At 44.3% G+C, this 26,052-nt stretch overlaps 1 protein-coding gene across 1 annotated transcript in view; it reads right to left on the bottom strand.

Moving 5' to 3' along the window:
* The window catches only part of CNBD2 (cyclic nucleotide binding domain containing 2), a 41,099-nt gene extending 25,181 nt beyond the window's left edge, over window positions 1-15,918 (bottom strand). Inside the window, exons 1-4 of the mRNA XM_061127181.1 lie at window positions 15,868-15,918; window positions 13,366-13,503; window positions 10,293-10,346; window positions 3,394-3,557 (exon numbers count right to left, since the gene is read on the bottom strand). Coding sequence (XP_060983164.1) covers window positions 3,394-3,557; window positions 10,293-10,346; window positions 13,366-13,503; window positions 15,868-15,918 — 407 coding nt within the window. The remainder of the gene's footprint in view (window positions 1-3,393; window positions 3,558-10,292; window positions 10,347-13,365; window positions 13,504-15,867) is intronic.
* Between the last annotated feature and the right edge of the window lie 10,134 nt (window positions 15,919-26,052).

Genomic DNA, 26,052 nt, shown 5'->3' with positions numbered 1-26,052 from the left:
CATAGTGATAAAGGACAAAAACCTTGTTCTCAAAATTACAGTTAAGTACAGGAAGTAAATAAGATTTTTAAATGCTTTAAAATGAGAATTCCCTGGTGGTTCAGTGGTTAGGACTTCACATTTTCACTGCCTGGGTTCAGTCTATGGTCAGAGAACCAAGATCCTGAAGCTGCAAGGCATGGCCAAAAAAAAAAAAAAAATCACTTTAGGAGAGGCTAATTCAGAAGCACAGAGAAAGGGCACTTAACCCAGTTTAGGAAGACCAGAGAGGGCTCTAGGATAGTGAGTGGAGTCATCCAGGGCGACAGAGAGATGGAAGAGAGTCCTAGGCAGAGGGACCACCATGTCCAAAGGCAGAGAGATAGCTGGAAGCCTGCACATTCAGAGAAATAACAGTAAGCTCCAGCAGAGAGGACAATGTACAAACCAGAGGCTTTATCAACAGAGGAAAGAGGAGACGGCCCAGATAGCAGTGACTAGATTGGAGAAGGCAGGCATATTCAGCCAGGAAAGAAGACTTTGGGGATAAAAAAACACAGGCCAGCCTTTATTCCAGGGTAGACCCTCAGAGATCATCCAGCTCATCCAACATTTGGGGGGTGAAGAAAGATATCTCTTATAGTAGATATCTGTTTTTTGGGATTTTTTTTTTTTAAACTGTCAAGCATCTGCTCACCTTTTCCCACCAGCTGATTTTTGTTTTTGTTTGTTTAATTTATTTTTGGCTGTGGTAGGTCTTTGTTTCCATGACTGGACTTCTCCTTGCAGTGGCTTCTCTTTTCGTGGAGCATTGTGGAGCATTCTCATTACTGTGTGCTTCTCTAGAGCACTGGCTCAGTTGTTGTGGCGTACAGGCTTAACTGTTCCACGGCATGTGGGATCTTCCTGGACCAGGAATCCCACACAGAACAGAGACTGTCCACTGCATTAGCAGGCAGATTCCTAACCACTCGACCACCAGGGAAGTCTTTTCTTGACTCTCAGGCAATCAGAACATCACTGACCAACTGGTGATTCAAGTGAGGTCAATCTGGTTCAGAAAAAACCAATCCCAAGGCTCTGACTTAACTGGGAAGAGGTAACTCCTTTTCCCAATGGACTGAACTTGGACAGATGGAAGCTTGCAGCTGTGGCTGTCGTAGCGGGCTGGCTACCATGGAGGGGGAGTCGCACCCAAAGACCCTCCTTTGCATTCGTATTTGCATAAGCTGCTTATGCAAAGGAAGTGCCAAGAGGTGAAGAGAGACAGACAGACTATGGGTCACTGGTGACACTAAGCCCCTGGATCCAGCTGAGCCTGAAGCTGGACGACTATCCCAGGATTTTTCAGATATACGAGCCATCAATACATTCCCCTAGGCTGGATTTTCTGTCACTTTCTAGGGGAAGAATCCTATTTGATCTGCTAACCCCCAGACCCAGAAATAACAAACAACCAGCAGAGAGCTTTAATAATCATGACCTCCTGATGCTCACAAAAAAACTGGAGATTTCATATTTTTGTCTTCATTTCCCCCATGGGAATTGTAGGCTCAGAAAGGTTAAGTGGCTTGCCTGAGGTCACACCAGGGCAGATGGGACATTAAATTCCAGAGCTTCTAGGCCTGTGATTCTTTTTCTTTCTGTGACACCATTCTGCCTGTTATCGAATCTTACAGTTTAGACAGCGGTGATACCCTCTCCTCTCCCCTCAACTGGAACAAAGAGGATGGTTCCCCCTGCCTGCGATGTCCTGTCTACAACCCCACCCGTCAAATCTACCTGCTCAAACGCCACCTCTTCTGTGAAGCTCCCTTGGCCACGTCAGCTGGAAGGTTACCTCCCTTCCCTGGCTTTTATCATCTGTGAGATGGACCCTGCATTGGTAATGAAGGGTCCGTTTAGTTAGTGGTGGTTATGCCCTAGACTGTGACCTCTAAGAAGGAAAAGAGAACACAAACCTATAGTGAGTTCACAGTTAGATTTTCAAGACAGGTCTTACCTCAAATATTCTACTAGGCTGCCCCCCTGAGGCCACTGAAATTTCCTGGAAATAATGTGGAAATACCACAAGCACCTCTTAGGCTTCTCTACTACAACGGATTTACTCGGTCCTTTCTTTGTGTCATGGACCAACTGACAATCTGGTGAAAGCTTCACAAAACAATATTCTAAATGTATAAAAGAAAATATAGCCAAATTACACTTAACAAAAACCTAAGCTTGTGATACAGCAATATATCTGCCTCTTTCTTAAGGCACTGCAAAACAAAAGCTAGCAACAGACCTAATAACTACCATCTTCTCAAAGATGTGATAAATGTAAATTGACTTTTGAGAAATCTGCACCAACTTAAATATGTGATAATATCTCTAAGTTCTTTTGGTAAAAAAAAATTATATAGTGGTTTGTTACCTACATTCATGACTGAAGGAAATGATAAATTTGAGAGGATAATGAAAAACAGATAAATTATTTTTTCTCATCCAAGTTCACAGACCCTTGCCCTAGTTGCTCCTACCTGGATGAAATACCTCATTTGTGATCCCTTCTGGCTTTTAGGACCTGAATTTTAGTCTCAGCTCTGCTACTTATTTAGGGGGTGAAATCAGATGAGTCATTCCCCTCACTTTGCATACAAAGGTCCATCTAGTCAAACCTATGGTTTTCCCAGTAGTCGGGTGTGAGAGTTGGACCATAAAGAAGGCTGACCACGAGTGAACTGATGTTTTCAAACTGTGGTCCTGGAGAAGACTCTTGAGAATTCCTTGGACAATGAGGAGATCAAACAGGTCAATCCTAAAGGAAATCAACCCTGAATATTCATTGGAAGGACTGATGCTGAAGCTCCAATACTTTGGCCACCTGATGCGAAGAGTCGACTCATTGGAAAAGGCCCTGGTGCTGGGAAAGATTGAGGGCAGGAGGAGAAGGGGGTGACAGACGATGAGATGGTTGGACAGCATCACTGACTCAATGGACATAAGTTTAAGCAAACTCTGGGAGATAGTGAAGGACAGGGAAGTCTGGCATGCTGTAGTCCATGGGGTCGCAAAGAGGCAGACACAACTAAGCGATTGATCAAAAACAACAAATTCCCCCCACCCCGAGCTTTAGTTTTCTCATCTGAAGACAGAGAGAAGACAGAGAGAATTGGACCATATCCTTTTTGAGGTTCTAACCAGATCCTCTTCAGACTCAGAGGCTCCTTAATTCTGAGCAGATTCTCAATAAATGGCTGAGATACAGTGTGCTGTAGTCATAACAGTGAGCATGAAGGTGAAATGACAGATGGTTTCCCACAGCCGACACCTCACAGAGGGGCTGGTGGACCCAGCGTGGCCTTCACAGCCCAGCCCTTCTTGCCTGGCCCAGCCCCAGCCCAGGGGCCAAAGGGCAAGCCCCTCACTGACCTTTCAAAGCGCATGACCTTGGCCAGGAGCAGCTGCAGGGGCTCTGAGTAGTTCCGGTAACTGTCCAGAACCTGCAAGAGGTTGCAGAGCGACTGGATCTCGTGCTCTGCCCTCCAAGAGGGCTTCTTCTGCGCGATCTGAATGGCCCTTGGAGGGAAGTGACCCTGGGGGGAGAGAAAGCCAAAGTGACGCAGAGGACCCAGCATTTGCCCCCAGAAGCTGGCGGGAAACTCCCCACACTCCTGTCCCCACCCTTTCCCACTCCCACATAACAGTGGCTGACACGTGATAAGTGTGCCCTGAGTGCTGGGCATCGGGATAGGCATCTTGCACTCACCATCTCACTGCGTCTTTGCCCAAAGAAGCGTGACGCGATTATTACCCCCCATTTGACAAATGCAGACACTCAGGCAGGACTGTGACCTAGAACTGCTATATGCCAAGGCCTGTGTCCCCCACTACTGACCAAGAACCGCTGCCATTCACTGACCCCACCAGTCAGTAATGGGGCTCCCTGGGCCCATTTGACACATTGCACACTTCAGTCAAGGGAGACATCCCTTGCCTCAGCCTGTACCTCAGCAAGCCTCAGGAGCCTAAGGAACAAAGAGAACCTCCAGAGATTCTCAGCTAACCCTCCTGAGCCAGGACTCATAGACCAAGATGAGGGCAGATCCAGGCATTCGCCCACCACTCCCACCTGCCAGGGAAACAGTGCTGTGATATTTATTTGTATGTATTTGGCTGCACTAGATCTTAGTTGTGATGTGTGGGATCTATTAGTTGCAGCACGTGGAATCTAGTTTCCAAACCAGGAATCGAACCCGGGCCCTGGGCATCGGGAGCAAGGAATCTTAGCCACAGGACCACCAGGGAAGTCCCAGGAGAAAATCTGAACCCCTACCACAGCCTGGGGCCCTGGTAGGGTCTGACTCCCTACCTGCCTACTGCCCTCCATCTGTACCTCCTGCCTCTCTCCTTCATTCTCTAGTCTCCACCCATCTTTTGCCTGTGCCAAGCTCACTCCTGTCTTCAGTCTTTGCTTGGGCTGTTTCCTCTGCCTGGAATGTCCCTCCCCTGGATTTTCACAAGAACATGGCTGCCACTTCCTCCTCTATTCTGCTCTCAGCTCATACGGTGCCACATCCTCAGAGACTCCCTTCTGGATCATCTGAGCTAAAGCAGCAGGGCCCCTCCCAACACTCTGTAAGGTCAGAATCATTTTCTTCAAAGCATTTAATACTTTCTGAAATGATCTTAGTCTTTTTTGTTAAAGGAAAAGAAAGTGAAAGTTGCTCAGTCATATCTGACTCTTTGCAACCCCATGACTATTCAGTCCATGGAATTCTCCAGGCCAGAATACTGGGATGGGTAGCCTTTCCCTTCTCCAGGGGATCAAACCCTGGTCTCCTGCATTGCAGGTGGATTCTTTACCAGCTGAGCCACGAGGAAATCTCCCCCCTTTTTCTTCCAACCCCATGGACTGGAGCCTGCCAGGCTCCTCTGTTCATGGAATTCTCCAGGCAAGAATACTGGAGTGGGTTGCCATGCCTTTCTCCAGGGGAACTTCCCAACTCAGGGATCGAACCTGGGTCTCCTGCATTGCAGGCAGATTCTTTACTGTTTGAGTCACCCAGGAAGCCCCCTTTTTTGTTAAGGTGTATATTATGTCATTTTCCCACCCTAAACACACACACACACACACACACAAATCTTGAACTCCACTGTCCAATATGGTAGCCAACAGCCACGTGTGGCTATTTAAACTAAATTAAATTTAAAAATTAGTCCTGGAATTCCCTGGTGGTCCAATGGTTAAGAATCTACCTTCCAATGCAGGGGACCCAGGTTCGATTCCTGGTCCAGGAAGATTCCACATGCCTGTGGACCACAACTACTGAGCCCATGCCCTAGAGTCCTTGCTCTGCAATAAAAGAAGCCACTGCAGTGAGAAGCCCACGCATCACAACTAGAGAGTAGTCCCCACTTGACACAACTAGAGAAAGCCCAGGCACAGCAATGAAGACCCAGTGTAGCCAATAAATGAATAAATAAAATTAGAATAAAAAAGTTAGTCCCTCAGTCCCACTAGTGACAAGTGCTCAATGGCTACATGAGTCTGTTGGCTACTGTACTAGATAACGCATGCTACTAAACATTTCTGTTGTCACTGAGAGTTTGAACAAAGGTGCTCTAGAATATAAGCCCCAATATAAACACAACAAGGACTTCATGGTGGTCCACTGGTTAACGTTTCACCATCCAATGAAGTGGGTATGGATTTAATCCCAGGTCAGAGAGCTAAGATTCCACCTGCCTCATGGCCAAAAAAAAAAAAGATGCAAAAATATTGTAACAAATTCAACAAAGACTTTAAAAATGGTCCACGTGAAGAAAATCTTTTTAAAAAGTAAACACAACAGTGGCCTCGTCTACCTTGTTTACCACTCTTAGAATGTCTCACCTGTAGTGGACACTTGACGAAATAAATATTTACAGAAGTACGGATAAATGCCAGCATCTTACATAACAGTAACTGTCTTGAAGCAAAAGAAAGTAGGTCACGATGAGAATTCTGGTCATCACACCAGGAGATCGGAAGCCACGCACATTCACTCAGAACGGCAGTGTAGCACAGTGGTTAAAAGCGCACAGGCTTGGGTACCAGGTGTTGGGTTTGAACTTGATCCTGCTACTTCCCAGCCAGCTGTGTGTCCTGGCACAGGTCTCTTCTCCCAGAGACCCAGTTTCCCTGTCTGATAACAGAAACTATATGGACAAACCAGAGTTAATGTTGTCAAGGGCTTAGAATGTGCCTCATGCAGAGCAAGGGTTATGGAAGTGTCACAGTCTCTTTTATGGTCCGAATCCATTCCTTCTTACTATCAATAACCCATTAGGACTTCTATTATAGGGTCTATTTATGGCAAAACACAGACGCCTCTGGCTTCTATGAACCAGGCTCACTTGGGGCCCTAATTCCTCCAGGAAATCCTTGTTACCACCCTCAACCCTTGAGACACCCTTCTGTTGATTCCTACAGATTGTTATTTAACTTTCTGAGTAAGTTCCATCACCTTAACTCCTATTAGCTCCTTAAGGGCAGGTGCGAATGTTACAGTCATCCTTGCTCCTCATATCCACTCAGGTGGGGTGGGGAGGAGTGGATTGGTTCCAGAACCCCTGTCAATACTAAAATCTGCTGTTGCTCAAGTCCCTGCCTTAATATGGTATAGTATTTGTATGTCCTCCCATATACTTTAAATCATTTCAAGATTACTTAAAATACCTAACACAATGTAAACACTATGTAAATGTTGTAAATACAATAAATAGTTACTGCCTGCAACTATGTATTCCAATTTTGCTTTTTGGAACTTTCTGGAATTTTCCTTTTCTGAATATTTTCTGCCTATGGTGGGTTGGATCCGAGGATGTGGAACCTGCTACAAAGATACAGGGAGCCGACTGTACTCCCCACCACAGACACAGACTGAGGACTACCCAAGGAGCTCAAAAAAAAATCTGGAATGAAGAAAAGGAAGTATCACTCAAACACAGCCCTGTTTCTCAAACACCATTTCTCAGCACCGTCGATCTCACTCACTTCAGGCCTTCACTGTGGTCCTCCAGCACAGCAGTCCCTAACCTTTTAGGCACCAGGGACTGGTTTCGTGGAAGACATTTTTTTCACAGACCAGGTCAGGGGGATGGTTCAAGTGATGAGGACTGATGGGGAGTGGCAGTTGAAGCATCACTTGCTCTCCCAACACTCATCTCCTCTGTTGTGTGGCCCAATTCCTAACAGGCCACGGATGATAGCGGTCCACAACTCTGGGGTTGGGGACTCCTATTCTAAAATACAGGAAGGATAAAGGAAAATAAGAGGGGCCATCCATAATCTCACCACACAGAATTAGCCATTAACATGTGGCATTTCTGGGTGTGTGCGTGTACGTGTGCGTGCTCAGTCGTGTCCAACTCTTTACGACTCCGTGGATTGTAGCCCACCAGGCTCCTATGTCCATGGAATTTTCCAGGCAAGAACACTGGAGTGGTTGCCATTTCCTTCTCCAGGGGATCTTCCTGAGCCAGGGACCAAACTTGCATCTCTTGTATCTCCTGAATTGGCAGGTGGATTCTTTACCACTGTGCCACCTGGCCTTCTTGCTTCCTGTCTTTTTCCTATGTATAAATAAAACTTTTGAAACTAACACAATATAATGACTATTTCCCATTAAAAACCAGAACAATAGATAGTTAAAATCCCCTCGTACCATGTCACACCTAATCCAGACCTGCTCTCCACCACTGGAGTTAATCATTTATATATGTTATTTTTTATTATGTTTATTTTTGACTCTGCTGGGTCTTCACTACTGGGAGTGGGTTTTCTCTAGTTGCAGTGAGCAGGGGCTACTCTCTAGGTGCAGTGCGCAGGCTTCTCATTGAGGTGGCTTCTATCGTTAGGGAGCATGGGCTCTAGGGCTCCAGGGCTTCAGTAGTTGTGGCTCCTAGGCTCCAGAGCACAGACTCAATAGTTGTGGCACATGGGCTTAGTTGTTCTGAGGCACGTGGGATCTTCCCAGATCAGGGATCGAACCCATGTCTCCTGTATTGGCAGGCAGATTCTTTACCACTGAGCCACCTGGAAAGCCCTATGTATGTTAGTACAAACTTATACATGTGCCCAACAGAGTATGTATAGAATGATTTTGCTTTTATTTACATAAATGTTAAGACTGCTGACAATGTTTATGCAACTTGCCTTTTTTTCACTCAAAACTATGTTTTAGAAATGTGCCCGTTGTTTCCAGTGTCTCACAAATGGTATAATAAATGAGTCTGTGATTCTAAGCCTTGATAATTCTTAAGATTTTTTTGAGACGTTTAGTGTTAGTAGAGTCCTAATATGGACTATACTGAAGTTTAGTTTTCAAGTGTTATCCTGAGAGACATCTTATATATGTATACATATGTGTATCAGTTTGATTGATATATAATTTATATATGATTCACCACTGAAAGTGTACAGATCCATTTTTAGTGTATTGAGAGTGGTACAGATATCACTACAATGGATTTTAGAGCCTTTGAATCACCCTAAAAAGAAACCCGGTACCCATTAGCAGTCACTCAAAGGGCAGGTTGGATGGCATCACTGACTCGATGGGCACGAGCTTGAGCAAGCTCTGGGAGATGGTGACAGACAGGGAATCCTGGCATGCTGCAGTCCACGGGGTGGCAAAGAGTCAGATACAACTGAGCTACTGATCAACAACAACAAAAGGGCAGGTTTTTAAAGCAGGTCTTTATTCTCCATCTCCGTGTTGGAGACAGAGCCAGAGAGGCCTTGCCTATAAGGTGGACTTTCCCTCTGCATCCTCCTCTCTCTCTCTGCTGCTATGCACAGAATTGCCCTCATCTCTAGAGCTCCATGGCCCTCAGAAAGACCCCTAGTTTCTCCCATCTGAAGGGCAAAACCTGGGTAACCTTTCATGTCCAGCGTCAGATACTGGCTGGTCTTGAAATCTGAAGAAACTCAGCATTTGGATGAGTTACTGTGCTTCATACATAATGGGACATGAGAAATTAGATTATGCCCAGTGGAGGCAGACAATAGAAGCCACACCTTGGTTCCAAAGGAGCAGAGGGGAGCAGAGCGATCTAGGTGGTCCTGTACATGTTAGAAAGCTCTGTGCCCCCTGCTCTTCCTGAAAGGAAAACCAGCATGGCTGCTCCAGGCCAGGGTTGAGTCAGGTTTATGGGGGTGAGAACTTCAGACCTTTCCTATAAATAGAGAAGCCCCTTTAGAGTTGACATTAAATTTCAAATTTTAATTTAATATCCAGGATTTGTTGGAGAGAAGCTCAGAACATAATAATGCTTGAAATTCAGAGAACAAATCACACAGGCCAAGTCACATGATGCTGGGAAAGATGGAAGGCAGGAGGAGAAGGGGACGACAGAGGAGGAGATGGGTGGATGGCATCACCGACTCAATGGACAGGAGCTTGAGAAAGTTCTGGGATATGATAATGGAAAGGGAAGCCTGCTGTACTCCATGGGGTCACAAAGAGTCGGACACAACTCAGTGATGGAACAACTGAACAACAACCACGAAGTCACATGAAAGCATTCCCTCCTCAGGTGGCCACCTGAGCCCAGGTCAAGGACAGATGTGCCCAGCATCTCTCGGAAAGTTTGGGGAGTTCCCATACAGGTCAGGGCTTCTCCCGCCTCACTGATTATTTCTCCTCTGTCTGCAACTCTCACATCCTCTGCTTTGCCTTCCACTCTTTCCCACTGGTCCAAGTGCAGATCATCTCCCCTGCTGGTTCGGCTCAGCTATAAAGCAACAATGTGGACTTCCCTGGTGGTCCAGTGGTTAAGAATCCTCCTGCCAATGAAGACAACGTGGGTTCGACCCCTGGTCAGAGACGATCCCAGATGCCACGTGCTCTAGAACCCTCAGGCTGAAACTACGAAGCCTATGTGCCCAGAGCCTGTGCTATGCAGCAAGAGAAGCCATTGCAATGAGAAGCCCATACACTGCAACCAGAGAAAGTCCACATACAGCCAAAAATAAAATTAAAAAGCAATAACAAGAATAAAGTAAAATTTTAAAAATAGTTAATATTAAAATAAATAAAGCAACAGGGTTCAGGGTCGTGGGTGGGCTCATAGTCTTGGGATGCCAGAATTGAAAGGTGCCACTGAGAAAGACTATTTCATAGGTGAGGAAACTAAGTGGCTAGCTCTGGATGGCACACTGGGTTGGTAGCAGAACCTGATCTGAACCCAGTGGTCCTGATACCCAGCCCAGGGCTTCTCTGAGGCTATAATGCAGAAAAAAAAGAAAAAAATCCCAGCAGAAGGTCAGAGCTTTCTATACATACCGACTCTGCAACAAAGTCCATAGTATCAAATGTGATTCGGCCTTCTTTCTTCTTCTGGAAAAAAACAAAAACAAAAAAAGGAGAGGAAGGAGAATCAGCCAGACTGCTTGTAGAATTTTGCACTGAGACCCTCCTGCATACCTAGACCACCATGCAAGGCAGGCAGCCTTGAGAAATGTCCACCTCTGCTCAAAAGCCCAGCTCTGCACAAGACTTGGGCCCAGAACTGACAATATGGTGTTATGGAGGCAGAGAGAGAGAGAGCAGGGGTGAGGAGAGGGAAAGGAGGACAAAGAGAGAGAAGGGGAAGCCAAAGGAGGAAACAGAAGCAAAAGCGAAGGAGAGGGAAGTACAGTAAGTCCCCGACATATGAATGAGTTCCATTCCGAGAGCACCTTTTTAAGTTCAGTTTGTTCCTAAGTCCAACAAACTCAGCCTGGAAATCTAACTAACACCATCGGCTACAGCACTGGACTATAATAGGTATGTAATACTTTGCAGCCAAATAATGCATTAAAAAAACAAAAAAATACAGAAAACATTTTTAATCTGACAGTACAGTATCTTGAAAAGCACCGTAGTCCAGTGCAACAGCTGGCACACAGGGGCTGGCATTGAGTGAACAGGCAAGAAGAGTTACTGACTGGAGGAAGAGGTGGAGGTGGGAGACGGCGGAGCTGAAGGACGTCAGCAGTAGGAGACAGCGCCAGCTGCAATTTCACTGCCATCTGACACTGATGGGATGAACGTGTGCATCTTTGAAAGTTCGAAAATTGAAGGTTTGTAGGGAACTTACTATATAGAAGGGGGAGAAAAAAGAACAGAAAGAGGGATAAAAAGGAAGGAACAAATGAAGCCTACATTCACTAAGTGCCTATAGCAAGCCAGGCACAGCTTACCTTATTCCATTTCATCATCAGAACAAAGCAGGTAGTATTGAGCAGCCCCGCTGGGGACTTGAAGTGGGTGAAGGAAGTTGCCCGAGAATCATACAATGAAACGGTCCTGGTCCAAAGGATGGCCAGGAAGAAGAGGTGTAGGAGGTCTTAGGGATGAACTAATCCAACCCTATTTCCTAACAGATGCAGGGAGGATGTGGAAAGAGTAAAGAAAGGGGCAGAGAAAGAGGGAAAATGCTATGATGGGGGGGTGGGGGGAGAAGGGAAAAGAGGGACAAATAAGGCCCTGACCACCATCCTGTGCTACACTAGGGAAAGTGGAAAGTGAAAGTTGCTCAGTCATGTCCAACTCTTTGTGACCCCATGAATTATAGTCCATGGAATTCTCCAGGCCAGAATACTCGAGTGGGTAGCCTTTCCCTTCTTCAGGGGATCTTCCCAACCCAGAGATGGAACCCAGGTCTCCTGCATTGCAAGCAGATTCTTTACTAGCTGAGCCACACTAGGACCCTCATTCATTTCTCTGAGCATACCTCACTCCTCCCCCAGAGCCCACTTGGATCCCTGTCTTCTCCCTCCATTTATAGTTTGTGCATCCATCTGGTGCTTCTCAGGGAGGCTGATGAAAGAAAGATGTGGTATTCAGAGAGGTCTGAACTCATATATTTCACTGAAAACCAGTCTATGGCTCTCTGCCTGACGCTACTCCCCAGCCCGCCAGGCTCCCTGCCCGGAAGTCGTATGACGCCCATAGGCTGGCCCATCTGGACAGGGCAACGTTGTTAAGTTTAGCCTCGCACTCCCCTCATGACAAGCCTGTCATCTGGTATTCAGCTTCCAGCTGTCTGGGCATCACCCCAAGTCTTCTGGTAACCCGGAGACTCCTGGTCTCCAGGGCCCTTCCCTTCACCACCGTGTGACAGCCTGCACCAGAATGTACCAGACTGTCCTTCCTGAGGTTATGATTCTCCTACTCTATCCCTTCTCATCTCAGGGCAGAATCTGGCTGCAGACTTGTTGGCAGCATAGCATAGCATCTTCAAAGCATGTGAATTTGAATGTCTTTAGATGGGGCAAATCCTTCTCCTCCAGCTACCCCCAGGTGCCTACGTCCTGCTACATCTTCAACTCAGCCACAGACACACAGTTACATTACCGGCTGTCCCCTTAGAAACCAATCTAAGACACTTCCCTGTCCCCCATCACCCCCCTTCTGTGACCCTCTCCTTGGCTGCTAGCCTTCAGAAACCATGCTGGGAAATACTTCGGAGGGAATCACCAGATGTAGGGGTGTAGGTGGGGCTGGGTCTAGTCACTTTTGGCAAACAGGACTCTGGGTCGGGTTTGTCCAGGAACTGGATGAGGAAACTCTGGAGCCCTGGATGTAATGAACACATCTTTGCGGACCCAGAACAACTTAACAGAAAGGTGATCTTTTTTGAGCCAAAAAGGGCCTCAGGATCCACTGCTGGGATAAAATATCTGAAATTGAGACCTTCTAAAAAATCTAGAAAGCATGGTCATCAGGGTGGCCCTGCAAGTGCCTCCTTCTTGTCCAGGTGGAGGGATAGGACAGAAGGAAAGAAGGCAGACGAGATGAAGTTGGGAGGTATGTGGGAAATCCTGGCTCCGTTGTGACTCCCAGGTTTCTTCTGGCCGTTTTGATCGCCCTTGGAAGGGAGATGGCTCCTTCCCCCACTCCTGATGCTTCTCTCCATGCAGAGAGAGTTGTACTAGCAGAACATGACTAGCCCTGCTCCTTTCACATTGACAGGGAGTAACTTAAAACTCTCTGGTGAATTTGGAAGAAGAAACGGACCACAATCACCCCCACCTCCCTCCCTTCAAGCCCACGTTCCGCTCTGCCCATCTCTGCTATGAGAAGAGGGCGGGAAACCCTGCTACTGCAGTGGAGGCCTGCTTTGGTCCAACACTGCCCCTGACTGGGGTCATCAGTAACACTGTCTCCTTCTGGGGTTTAGTATCAGGTAACCATCTGGCTTGATGACACCCAACGTAAGTTTTCTCATGAATACAAGTGGCAGCTGGTTCTCCCATCTGCTTCACCCTTTGTCTTCTCTCTCAGTTGATTCAGAACTTGGGCTGGGAAGTGAGGTGCTATTTGTTGGACCCCTTTAAACCCTCTTATAAACCTGCTAAGCCCAGAAGCTTACATCCCAGAAAGAGAAGATAGGGTGCTTTCTGTGAGCAGTCTCAATGATCTGATATTCCCGAAATCCCCTGAGGCCTTGACGGAACATTTTACACACTCGATTCATCATGATGATGTCCATGGAGAGCCGGTACAGACCCTGTGGAAACAAAACAAATCTGATTTCAACAGCCAACAGCAAGTTGGATAGTGCTGAGCAAGGTGAAATGTAACAGGATTAAATGCAGTGCTGCTGCTAGAACCATAGCTACATCTTCAGGAAGTTTTCAAGTCTGCTGAAATCCTACTGGTAGCTTGAAACTGACCACGATGGGAGTATTTATGCCCTAGAAACTGGCAACTATTATCGATGGGGCATCTCCCTCTCCAGGAGCCAGGTGTTGAAACATTCACCAGCCCAGCTTTAGTTAAGTCCTTCACTTCAGTCCAATAATGTGCACAAGTAACCGCAGGCAGTGAGGGGTGATGGGGAAAGCCTGCATGCTGAATTCAGATGGATCTGAAGGAGATGCAACACTGCTGGCTCTGAAGACAGAGGGAGGGGCCCTGAGGCAAGGAATGTGGGTGGTCTCTAGAAGACAGGAAGTCAAGGAAATGAATTCCTTCCTCCATCCTCGAGAAAGGAACACAGACCTGCTAACATCTGGATTTTAATACGTGCCAGACTTCTAGCCTCCAGCAGATAATAAATGTGTGCTGTGGGTACTTCCCTGGTGGTTCAGTGGTTAAGACGCCGTGCTTCCACTGCAGGGGCCACGGGTTCGATCCCTGTCTTTTCTCTGGAATTTGGAATTGTTGCTGAGAACAAATCTCACCATCCCAGTGTGAACTGAGGATTAAGGGAGTCATCCTCTAACAGGGAAGCAAGTTCAACATCAAAGAGACAAACCTACATTATAACACAATCTCTGCATCAACTCACCCAGTTTCCTCAAAAAGTCAATCTCATGAGGAAAAAAATAAAGCATGAGAAATGTTCTAGATTAATAATACTCCAAGCAAGTGCAAAACGTGAACCTTGACTGGCTTTGGTTCATAACAACAAGCTGTAAAAGCCATGTTAGGGACAGATAAGAAAACTACATTCAATAAAGTCACAAGACTGGACATGGCACTAGTGTGTGTGTGTGATTGTGGGTAAAACACATAATTCTGAGTGGAAAAAAGGTGAAATGAGCTGCCATGTATGATACCACTTTGAAAAATGTGCCGCACACTGCAGTTGCTTATGGATGCACACATTTGTAATAAAATTTTTTTTAATAAAATTTTTACATATAGGAAAGAGACACATCGGTTTCTGGAAAGTGATTGCCAGTGAGGAGAAAGGGAGTGCGATGGTGAGGCACTTTGTCCGTAACTATAATACTTTTTAAAAATATTTATTTTTCTGCTCTGGGTCTTAGTTGCAGCATGCAAACTCTTAGTTGCAGCATGTGGGATCTAGTTCCCTGACCAGGGACTGAATCTAGACCCCTTGCATTGGGAGTGTGGATTCTTAGCTACTGACCACAAGGGAAGTTCCAGTAACTAAATAATTTTTTAAAAAGTCATATAGCTAAAGGAAATATGGGGGAAATCTTTATCAATAAAATTTAATATTTATTGGGAACTCCCTGGTGATCCAGAGGTTAGGACTCTGCACTTTCTTTTTTTTTTTTTTCCCCAGCCCCCCAGGACTCTGCACTTTCACTGTGGGCACATGTTTGATCCCTGGTCTGGGAACTAAGATCCCACAAGCTGCATAGTGTGGCCAAAAAAAATAATAATAAAGTTTTTAAATAAAATTAATATTGATTGAATACAATTGGCCATTATCAGGCACTATTCTAAGCCTGTTACATGTATTGACTTACTGAACCCTCAACAATAAATCCGTGCAGTAGGTACTAATGTTATCATTACCCTTTACAGAAGAGAAAAGAGGCACAGCAAATCAAGGAACCTGCCTAATATTATTATTAGTCACATGACTAACAGGTGATAGGGATTGGGGGGATTGCTTTGTTTTTAAACAGTTTGTTTTCTTTTTTAAATTGCATCTATTTATTTATTCATTCGGCCGCCCAGCATGGCATGTGGAAACCTAGTTCCCCAACCAAGGATAAGATCCCATACCCCCTGCATTGGAAGCTCAGAAGTCCCAGTGATAGAGATTTGAACCCAGGAAGTTTGGCTCCAGCGTCCATAAATTTAATCTATTACCCTACCCTGAGGCTGGGCACTATTCTCTCTGAATCTCCTAATAGCTCGAAGGGTGAGTTCAGAGCAGTTCTCAGGGGCTCCAAGTGCAGCCAATGCCAAGGGCAGAGTAGGCTGCAGGGCAGGGGTGAGAATTCAGTCTTTCTGAAGCCTAATGTGAAACTCTCTTCCTTGCGACTCCAACAGGTACAGAGTGGCCTTGTTTATCCAAGGCTACCTCCTATACCTGCATCTACCTTCTTCAAAATACCTATCTGTTCAGTCTTCCACTCTTCCTCCCAGGGCCCTTGACACTCCTCACCAATTTCTTCCTCAGGATCTGCCAGGAATGGGACACCATATATTTATTCATGGTTCCTGAATTGGCAAACGGCACAGCAATCCCTTTGCCTTTCAAGAGCAGGACCACAAATCTCTTCCAAGAATCCAGTTATACTAGAAAACAAAGTTTCCCTCAGTGGCAAGGTAAGAGCTCCTCTCCATTCCTCATACCCGACCACAGTGGCTGGAAGCCTTGTTCTAACGAATCTATTCTCAGAACCTCCTTATGTCACATTTGAAGATTCTGGAAGGAAGACAGGGTAACGGAAAGTAACTGGAATCTGGGACTCTTAACATTTAGTGAGCACTCAAATGCATTATTTCAGTTAATTCTCAAAACTATTCCAAGGTGAGGGGCTTTGTACCCACTCCCTATGTGAGGTTGAGGCTCCAAGTAGCTAAATGACTGCAGAGTCATGGCCAGCTCAGAGAAAGTAAGAGGCTTCTGGGATGGGGGTAGGGGCATTCAAAATCTCAGCCTGGGGACCACTTTGAGGATTAGAAATTGGAGACAGCCCTGGAGTGTAGGTAGATGGCACTATCATAATCTTGATAAATCGGCAAATCAGGAACACTCAGCAAATTGGAAGTCCTCAACTAAATAGGGTGCCAAGTGTTAAAAGGAACTGGATAGGAGACTTCCCTGGTGGTCCAGGGATTAAGACTCTGCATTCCTAATGCAAGGGGCCTGAGTTCAATCCCTGGCTGGGGAACCTAGATCCCACCTGCCCCAGCTAAAGATTCTGCATGCTGCAACTGAGACCCAGTGCAGCCAAATAAATAATTTTTTTTTTTTTAACGAAAGGAACTTGGTGACTGGAACTCAATGACTCTGAGGTCCTTCCAAAAGTACAGTATTTAAGTTCTAAAATAGTTTTTTCTACTATATCAAACATGACATTGTTACTATTCAGTCGTTAAGTCATCTCCCACTCTTTGGGACCCCACGGACTGCAGCACACTAGGCTTCCCTATCCTTCACTATCTCCTGGAGTTTGCTCAAACTATGTCCATTGAATAGGTGATGCTACCCAGCCATTTCATCCTCTGCTGCCCTCTTCTCCTTTTGCCCTCAATCTTTTCAAGCATCAGGATCTCTTCCAATGTGTCAGCCCTTTGCATCAGGTGGCCAAAGTATTGGAGCTTCAGCTTCAGCATCAATCCTTCCAATGAATATTCAGAACTGATTTCCTTTAGGACTGACTGGTTTGATCTCCTTGTAGTCCAAGGGACTCTCAAAAGTCCCCTCCCTCTTGAGCCTCCCTCCCCACCTCCCAGCCCATCCCACCCCTCTAGGTTGTCACAGAGCACCAGGTTTGAGCTCTATGCATCATACAGCAAATTCCCACTGGCTCTGGATTCCCACAGAGCTCTGGCTCTGGTCATGTGTGTGTTTCAATGTTACTCTCTCAATTTGTCCCATCCTCTCCTTCCCTCACTGTGTCCACCAGATGTTTCTTAAACTGTTCCAGAGCATAAAAAGAAGGAAAACTATCAAATTCTATTTACTGATAATAGGGAAGGAGAAACTGATACTGAGGCCTGATAAAGGTAGCATAAAAAGAGAAAGCTAGAGATTCATCTCATTTATGAATAATGTTTTTAAAATCTTAAATAAATTGAATAAATGAAATTGAACAGCATATTCCAAAAATAACATTATTTCAGGAATGCAAGGATGGTCAATAGAGAGTCCATAAATATAATTTATGTTAGCATGACTAAGGAGAAAAATCATCCGATCTTCTTCATACTTTAAAAGCCACTTCTGACAGAGGCTGAGTGCCAAAGAATGGACTGTGGCAATTCGTCTAACTGTGGTGCTAGAGAAGACTCTTGAGAGTCCCTTGGACAGCAAAGAGATCAAACTGATCAATCCTAAAGAAAATGAACCCTGAATATTCATTGGAAGGACTGATGCTGAAGCTGAAGCTCCAATACTTTGGCCCCCTGATGCAAAGAACCAACTCATTGGAAAAGACCCCGATGCTGGGAAAGATTGAAGGTAGGAGGAGAAGGGGACGACAGAGGATGAGATGGTTAGATGGCATCACCTATTTAATGGACATGAGTTTAAGCAAACTCCAGGAGATGGTGAAGGACAGAGAAGCCTGGCATGCTGCAGTCCATGGGGTCACAAAGAGCCAGATATAAGTGAGCAACTAACAACAATATTAATGAACATGTCACTCTTGGTATCTAGTGCTCCAATGTGCTGGGGATCTTAGCAAGACTGCACAGAGCATACCTCTCTCAAGGAGGAAGAAATTTCCCTCCGCCTTTCTAGGTTCTTCTGGCTCGTCTAAAAATTAAACTGATATGAGACAGATTAACAGGAGAAAATTACACAAAAGTTTAATAACATGTATACTTGGAAGAAACCCAGGAAAACTGAGTAATTTGCCAAATGGCCAAAATCCTCACCTTAAATTTCAGCTTCTTTAGTTAAAAACAAAAGAGGATGTCAGGGGGACTTCCCTGCTGGTCCAGTGGCTAAGACACCACACTCCCAATGCAAGGGACCAGAGTTTGATCCCTGGTCAGGAAACTAGATCCCACATGCCACAAGTAAGTGTCTTCATGCTGCTACTGAAAGATCCTACATGCCACAACTAAGACCCACTGCAGACAAATAAATTAATAATAATAATAATAAATTTTTTAAAAGAAGATGCTGGTGGTTGTGATTTGGGACTTGAAAGGAACAGAAAGACAATTTCATGTGGAGATAGAAAAAAACAAATATTTGATAAACACATGTTTGCCAGCCTTGCAGACACAATGGTGTAACCAGGGAGGGTTAATTTTTACTTTAACTCTTGTTTTTGCCCATTTTGTTATAATCACACATAATGGCCTGCCTCAGAGAACCCTGCCCCCTCTGCATGACTCTTACACTAAAGTGCCTTTGTTCAGTTCACAGGGAGATCTGACCCTGCCCACCTGTGAATGACTGTAAGGAAAAGAAACTAACACATCCCCCCGCCTGAGGCTTACCAGGCTAGGAGATAGATATTCGCAAGAATTAAATGATCTTTTACTTTGTTTCCTTACCTACCCCCATCTCTGATCCATAAAAGAACCTGACATCCAGGCCCCCCAAAATATGATTATTTTGAGGCATGAATCTGTCATCTTCTCTGTCAGCCAGCTTTCCAAATAAAGTCGTATTCCTTGCCTCAACACTTCATCTCTGGGATTCACTGGCCTCTCATGTGGTGAGCAAAGCGAGTTTGGACTCGGTAACAATGGAGCGAACATGCAATAGACTCTGATTGCTAAGGTCCTGCGAGGTTCCTCCACCACACTCAATTCATATTCTTTGCAGGTATCTCTGGTATTAGCTCTATTCCAGGTCCTTTATCTAAATTCTCTAGGCAGCTAGGGGGGTGGGGGTGGGGGTAAAAAGAAAGGCTCCTGAGGTTTCTATTTCCTAAAAATAATCAAATTAATCTTAATGCCAAAGAGACACATTTTGGGGTGGAAAATTTTGCTTCCCTACACCTCAGAGCTGTCCCATTGGTTGAGGGCTGCTCTTAAAGGCATTCAGTTCAGTGCAGTTCAGTCGCTCAGTCGTGTCCGACTCTCTGCGATCCCATGGACTGCATCACACCAGGCTCCCCTGTCCATCTCCAACTCCCGGAGCTTACTCAAACTCATGCACGTCTATCAAGTTGGTGATGCCATCCAACCATCTCATCCTATGTTGTCCCCTTCTCCTCCCACCTTCAATCTTTCCCAGCATCAGGGTCCTTTGAATGAGTCAGTTCTTCACATCAGGTGGCCAAAGTATTGGAGTTTCAACTTCAGCATCAGTCCTTCCAATGAATATTCAGGACTGACTCCCTTTAGGATCAACTGGTTGAATCTCGTTATAGTCCAAGGGACTCTCCAGAGTCTTCTTCAACACCACAGTTCAAAAGCATCAATTCTTTGGTGCTCAGCTTTCTTTATAGTCCAACTCTCACATCCATACATGACTACTGGAAAAACCATAACTTTGACTAGACGGACCTTTGTTGGCAAAGTACTGTCTCTGCTTTTTAGTATGCTGTCTAGGTTGGTCATAGCTTTTCTTCCAAGAAGCAAGTGTTTTTTAATTTCATGGCTGCAGTCACCATCTGCAGTGATTTTGGAGCCCAAGAAAATAAAGTCTCTCACTGTTTCCATTGTTTCCCCATCTATTTGCCATGAAGTGATGGGACCAGATGCTGTGATCTTAGTTTTCTGAATGTTGAGTTTTAAGTCAGCATTCATTCACCAGCATTCTGGGCCGAGCAATCTAGTGGCAGAAAAAGTCCTCTGGCAAAGGTGTTCAGAGTGGGAACTCATCTCGTTAATGAAGAAATGGCAAGTACCAAGAAGACACAGAGAGTTCAAGTCAAAAGAGGAGGCCTGGGACTGAGGTCTCAGGGAGAGAGAGCTGGCAGAGTTTAGAGTGCTCCAGAGGTCCTGCATCTTGAAGGCAAAACCAACACCACCTTCTCTTGAACACTGGGGCTGTGACGAAAGGGCTGGCTCTGAGAGCTTTCCTGATACCACTGGCACCAAGGAGAAGCAGGGCATGTGGGCTGACCAGGGAAACACACAGACACAGACATGCCAGTTTTGCAACCCTGCAGCTGTCAAGCTCCATCTGCCAGCATGAGGAAAAAACTAAACCAATTCACTCACACAAAACTCATGTCCTAAGGAGCTTCATTAATGACCTTTTAAAAGACTTCCTGCCAGCCTGTAATTCTACTCTAGTCCCTTCTCCATGCACAACTCCAACAAAGATCTTGACCAGGAAGAACTCACTTCATTTAAAGGGGAGTTACAGTAAAAAAATAAATAAATAGCATCAGACCTATATAAATATATTACAGAAAAACTGGAGATGGAGGCAGGGAACAAGAAAAACAAATGTTAAATGAAAGGCACTCAGCAGAAAAAAATTAACATGAAACAGATGATAATCATGAACAACAAAGGACTCAATGGGCTTAATGAATTTTAAAGCAAGAGATCAAAGCAAAGACGCAATAGTTCAAAGAAGAGATGATGAAGCAACTGGAGAAAATGGCATTGACAGAGCTTAGGAAATAAAGTATTTTTTTAAAAAAAACACCTTACAAGTGAAGGTCATTTCAGAAACATCAAAAAGGAAATAAGCCTTACTGAATACAGAGGATAAGATTGCAAAAAGCAAGGGAAGGAGCTGGAAATAAGTAATTAAAAGGGAACCAAGGAATAATACAGCCAAAAGGTACAGATATACAGAGGGTGAGAAAGTAGGAGGGCTGAGTACATGGGTTTCTTCAACTTTTATAGCTGTAAATCTTGTTACCTTTTACACCCGATAAACCAAGAAACAGATGTCTAAGCATATTGAAAAACATTAATATAGGGCTTCCATGTTGGTTCAGTGGTAAAGAATCTGCCTGCCAATGCAGGAGACACGGGTTCAATCCCCGTCCTGGGAAGATCCCACATGCTGCAGAGCAACTAAGCCCATGCGCCACAACTACTGGGCCAGCACTCTAGAGTCTGGGAACCACAACTACTGAAGCCCAAGTGCCCTAGAGCCCACGCTCGGCAACAAGAGAAGCCACCGCAGTGAGAAGCCCACACACCGGAACTACAGTTGCCCTGCTCGCCGCAACTAGAGAAAAGCCTGAGCGCAATGAAGACCCAGCACAGCCAAAGTAAGTTCAGAAAAGAAATAAATAAAATCATATATAAAGGGAACTAACAATAAAAACTAAAATGGGATAAGAAAGGATGAAGGAAAGTGAAATATAATCATTACCCTTTTTTGACTTCTGAATTTTGTACTATATATATATATATATATATATATAAATCTATTCAAATGAATGACTCAGTATTTAAAGTAATAAAATCAGTGAAGTATAATAAGGAACACAGAGCTACTGGCAGAGTTGCTGCTGCTGCTGCTAAGTCACTTCAGTTGTGTCTGACTCTGTGTGACCCCATAGATGGCAGCCCAGCAGGCTCCTCCGTCCCTGGGATTCTCCAGGCAAGAACACTGGAGTGGGTTGCCATTTCCTTCTCCAATGCATGAAAGTGAAAAGTGAAAGTGAAGTCGTTCAGCCGTGTCTGACTCTTAGCGACCCCATGGACTGCAGCGTACCAGGCTCCTCCGTCCATGGGATTTTCCAGGCAAGAGTACTCACACAAAACTGTGCCTTCTCTGACTGGCAGGGCACCACAGTGAAAACAGTTTCATTAAAACTGTGAACTAGGAGGGTTGCAATTGAATACAGATCAGTGAAAGGAGAAAGAGGCAAAAAGATTAGGAAGTATGTAGGCTTCTGAATTTACACTGGTTCATCAAGAATGAGAATCCCTAAAAACAAGAGTTAATTACAAACATAATTACATACCTAGGGTCTAAGTCAGTTATCTTCTCCAGTTCAGCAAAACATCAAAAGATAAAATAGATCTCTGTATCCCAAGATCAAACATAGATGATAAAAAAAAGGTTAGCAAAAAGAAGTTAATAGTCGATAGGAGACCAGAGCAAGCCTCTTGGACTTCATGATAAAAAACTAAATATGCACAGACACACAGAACAACCTAGGAGCTTTTTATTCAAACCACATTAGCTGAACCTGTTTTTTCTTCACAATGAGCAAGCTGGGCCCCTGGAATAACATATGTAGTATGAGGTGTAATGTAAGTGAAATACAATTATTAAATCTAAATTTTGTTGAAAATCTGAATTTCTTGTCCACGATAACTTATCTTTTTTTATATATAAATGTATTTATTTTATTTTTGACATGTACACATTACTTTTATTTATTATTTATTTTTTGGGCTGCGCTGGGTCTTCATTGCTGACATGGGCTTTCTCTATTTGCAGAGAGTGGGGGCTACTCTCTAATTGTGAGGCTTTTTCCTTTTGCAGAGCAGAGGCTCTAGGTGCATGGGTTTCAGCAGTTACAGCTCACAGGCTCTAGAGCACGGACTCAGTAGTTGTGGCTCACAGGCTCAGCTGCTCTGAGGCAGGGATCAAACCTGTGTCTCCTGCATTAGCAGGCAGATTGTTTATCCACTGCACCACCAGGGAAGTCCCAATGGTAACTTATCTTAAAGATTTCTATTTAACATCTCACACTTACAAAATAACAAGTGTTGGCAAGGATGTGGAGAAACTGGAACTCATGCACATTGTTGGTACAGATATAAAATGGTGGAGCTGCTGTGGAAAACACAAGGTGGTTCCTCAAAAAAATTAAATGTAGAAATATCATACAATCCAGAAATTCCACTTCTGGGTATGCAAGCAGATATAAGGCAGGGGGTCTCCAGATAAAGAGAACCAGGCATAGCTTTCTTTTTTTTTTTTTTTTTCAGGCACAGCTTTCTTGACATAAGAGAAGCCATTTTTGGCCTAAGACATTTTGTGATCTAAGGCTTATCTATGAACAGGTCTCAGTACTTAATGATGTTAAAGGAACAAAGGAATGCAGAAGCATTGCCTATCAGGCACAAGAAGTAACAATAGCAAAGATTATAAATCAGTTCTAAAGATCCCCAATTCTGTTTCAAGGACCCTCACTTGGTGGCCCATTCCAGAAATTCACCCAAGGCCTGGGATGTGACCATCTTTTTGAACCCCATTTTCCTTCAACATCTTTACAAAGGAAGAAGGTTGCCTTCTCCCCCTCCTCATTTTTCCTTTGATTATAAAAATGTTGTTGTTTAGCCGCTAAGTCATGTCTGACTCTTTTGAGACCCCATGGACTGTAGCCCACCAGGATCCTCTGTCCATGGGATTTCCCAACAAGAATACTGGAGTGGGTTGCCATTTCCTTCTCCAGGGAATTTTCCCAGTAATGATATTTAACCCATGTGTCCTGCATTGGCAAGTGGATTCTTTACCACTGAGCCACCAGGGAAGCCCTATAAAAATGTAGCCCACCTAATTCTTGGGGCAGCACCCTCTTACCTGGCCACTTGTATCACAAGTGTCCAATATTATTAATAAATTTACTTTTTTGCCTATCACTTTGCCTCTTGTTGAATTCCTTCTGCACTGAGACATAAAGAACCTGAGCTTCGTTAAGTTCTGAGACCAGGTTTGCAATTTGAGCTGGGAGATTTTGGGTTCAAGTTCCCTCCTAAGCCAGAGATACAAACAGCCAAAATACAAACAGCAACTAACTTGAGACTCTGAAAAGCAAACAATGCCAAGTGGACTTTGGGGGTGAGGGTGGTAAAAACTTGAAGAAACAACCCCAGTGAGTTTCCTGGTTTAATGAAGAACACAAGTTACTACACGAAAATCAACTGTAATTTTATACACTATCAAACGATTAGAAATAAAAACATCAACATCATCCTGGATGATCCTCATCCACAACAACCTGGATGAGTCTCCAGAGAATTATTTTGAGTTAAAAAAAAAAAAAACCCAGTCCCCAAAAGTTACATACTACATGATTCCATTTATATAACATTTTGAAATGAAAAAAATTAAAGAGATGAAGAATAGGTTAGTGTTACCTATGGTTGGGAATACAGGGTATGGGAGAGGAATTAGAGTGATTATAAAGCATGAGCATGAGGGATCTTTGTGGTGATCAAACATTTCTAGATATTGATGGTGGAATAGTTACATGAATTTACACATATGACAAAACTGCACAGGCCTACACACATATACAAATGAGTGCATATAAAACTGGTAAACACTGAATAATGATTATATCAATATCAACTTTACACACTATATTGTACTATGGTTATACAAGATGTTACCATTGGGGAACACTGGGTGAAGTCTAAACTCTTTTTGTAATTTTCTATGAATCTATGATTATTTCCAAATAAAATGCTTAAAAAAAAAAAAAAAAAAACTATCCAGGCTTCTGTTCCAAAAGCGCCAACAGTGTGCCATCAAAAGACACCAGTCTCTAAAAGGGACAGGAAGTCACATTGGAGCTCTCTCTTCACAAAGATGGTCTGCAATCCACTGCTTGTCCTCTAGTCAACATTTACTGAGTGTCAGCTGGGAGTCAGGCCTTGGAAGCTAAGTGATACAAAATGAATGATTTATGATCCATTTCCATGTGCTCCCAACCTAATGCTAATTGTTGTTCAGTCACTAAGTCATGTCCAACTTTTTGTGACCCCCTGGACTGCAGCACACTAGGCCTCTCTGTCACTGTCTCCTGGGGTTTGCTCAAGTTCATGTCCATTGAGTCGGTGATGCTTTCCAACCATTCAATGCTAATAAAAATGCCTAATATGATAAGAGCATTAGACTAGGAAGTCAAAAGAATGCTGTCCTCTGAGAAACACTTACTAGGTTTTTGATTTTGAACCAATCCTTTGCTTCTTGGTATCTTGACTTCTTGACCTGCAAAATTTAAGAGAAGAGAATACATGTAAATATACATTTTAAACATAACCTCAGTCCTCTGGATGGGTTCAGGGAAACCTGAAATTACCCGAAATTGTATGCAGAAGTATATAAGTACATCCCTCTTCTAGAAGAGATATTATAACTTAAAAAAAAATAGATTTGGGGGGCTCATTGACCCATTAAAAGTTTAGAATAACTGAATCTTATTTTTGGATTTAATCTCTAAGGTTCCACAATTCTAGTAGATCTCTGAGATCTCTCCTTCCATCTCTAATAGTCTGTAGTTCCAAGAGGGATGAAAGAAATGGGCTAGAACTCTAACATTTGGAATTCCTAGTACCACGAGTTCGTTCCCTTCTGCAAGAGGACAAGGATTCAATTTTTCAACATGGAATTCCAGGTTCTTTAGGATTCAATCTCTCATTGATCTTCCAACCTCAGTTATCACTTCCCAAGACCCCACCTCAGCCTAGTTTCCACAAAGCTTTGCTCCCATTCACTCTATGCCTTAGTCCACACAGGGCCATCTGCCTGGAACACCCCTAATTCCACCCTTTTTCTTCTTGAGTCTAGGTTTAAAGGTCCCCTTCCCAGTGAAGGCTTCCCAGGACCTCTCATCCTCACAACAGGCTTCTTAGCCTTGGATACCCACTGCCTGTTACCACACAGGAAACAGGACTATTGGTTCACTCAGGGCAGCAAACCCAGCCACCAAGGGTCATGGCAAAGGAAGTAGAGGTTTGAAGCTGGTAGGTATAATAAACCCTAGGCCCCTGTTTTTCCCAC

Source organism: Dama dama, chromosome 23 (genome assembly GCF_033118175.1).
Source record: "Dama dama isolate Ldn47 chromosome 23, ASM3311817v1, whole genome shotgun sequence".
In the NCBI taxonomy this organism is placed as follows: domain Eukaryota; kingdom Metazoa; phylum Chordata; class Mammalia; order Artiodactyla; family Cervidae; genus Dama; species Dama dama.
The sequence above is the reverse complement of the archived record's forward strand: the minus strand, read 5'-3'. Positions and strand labels throughout refer to the sequence as shown.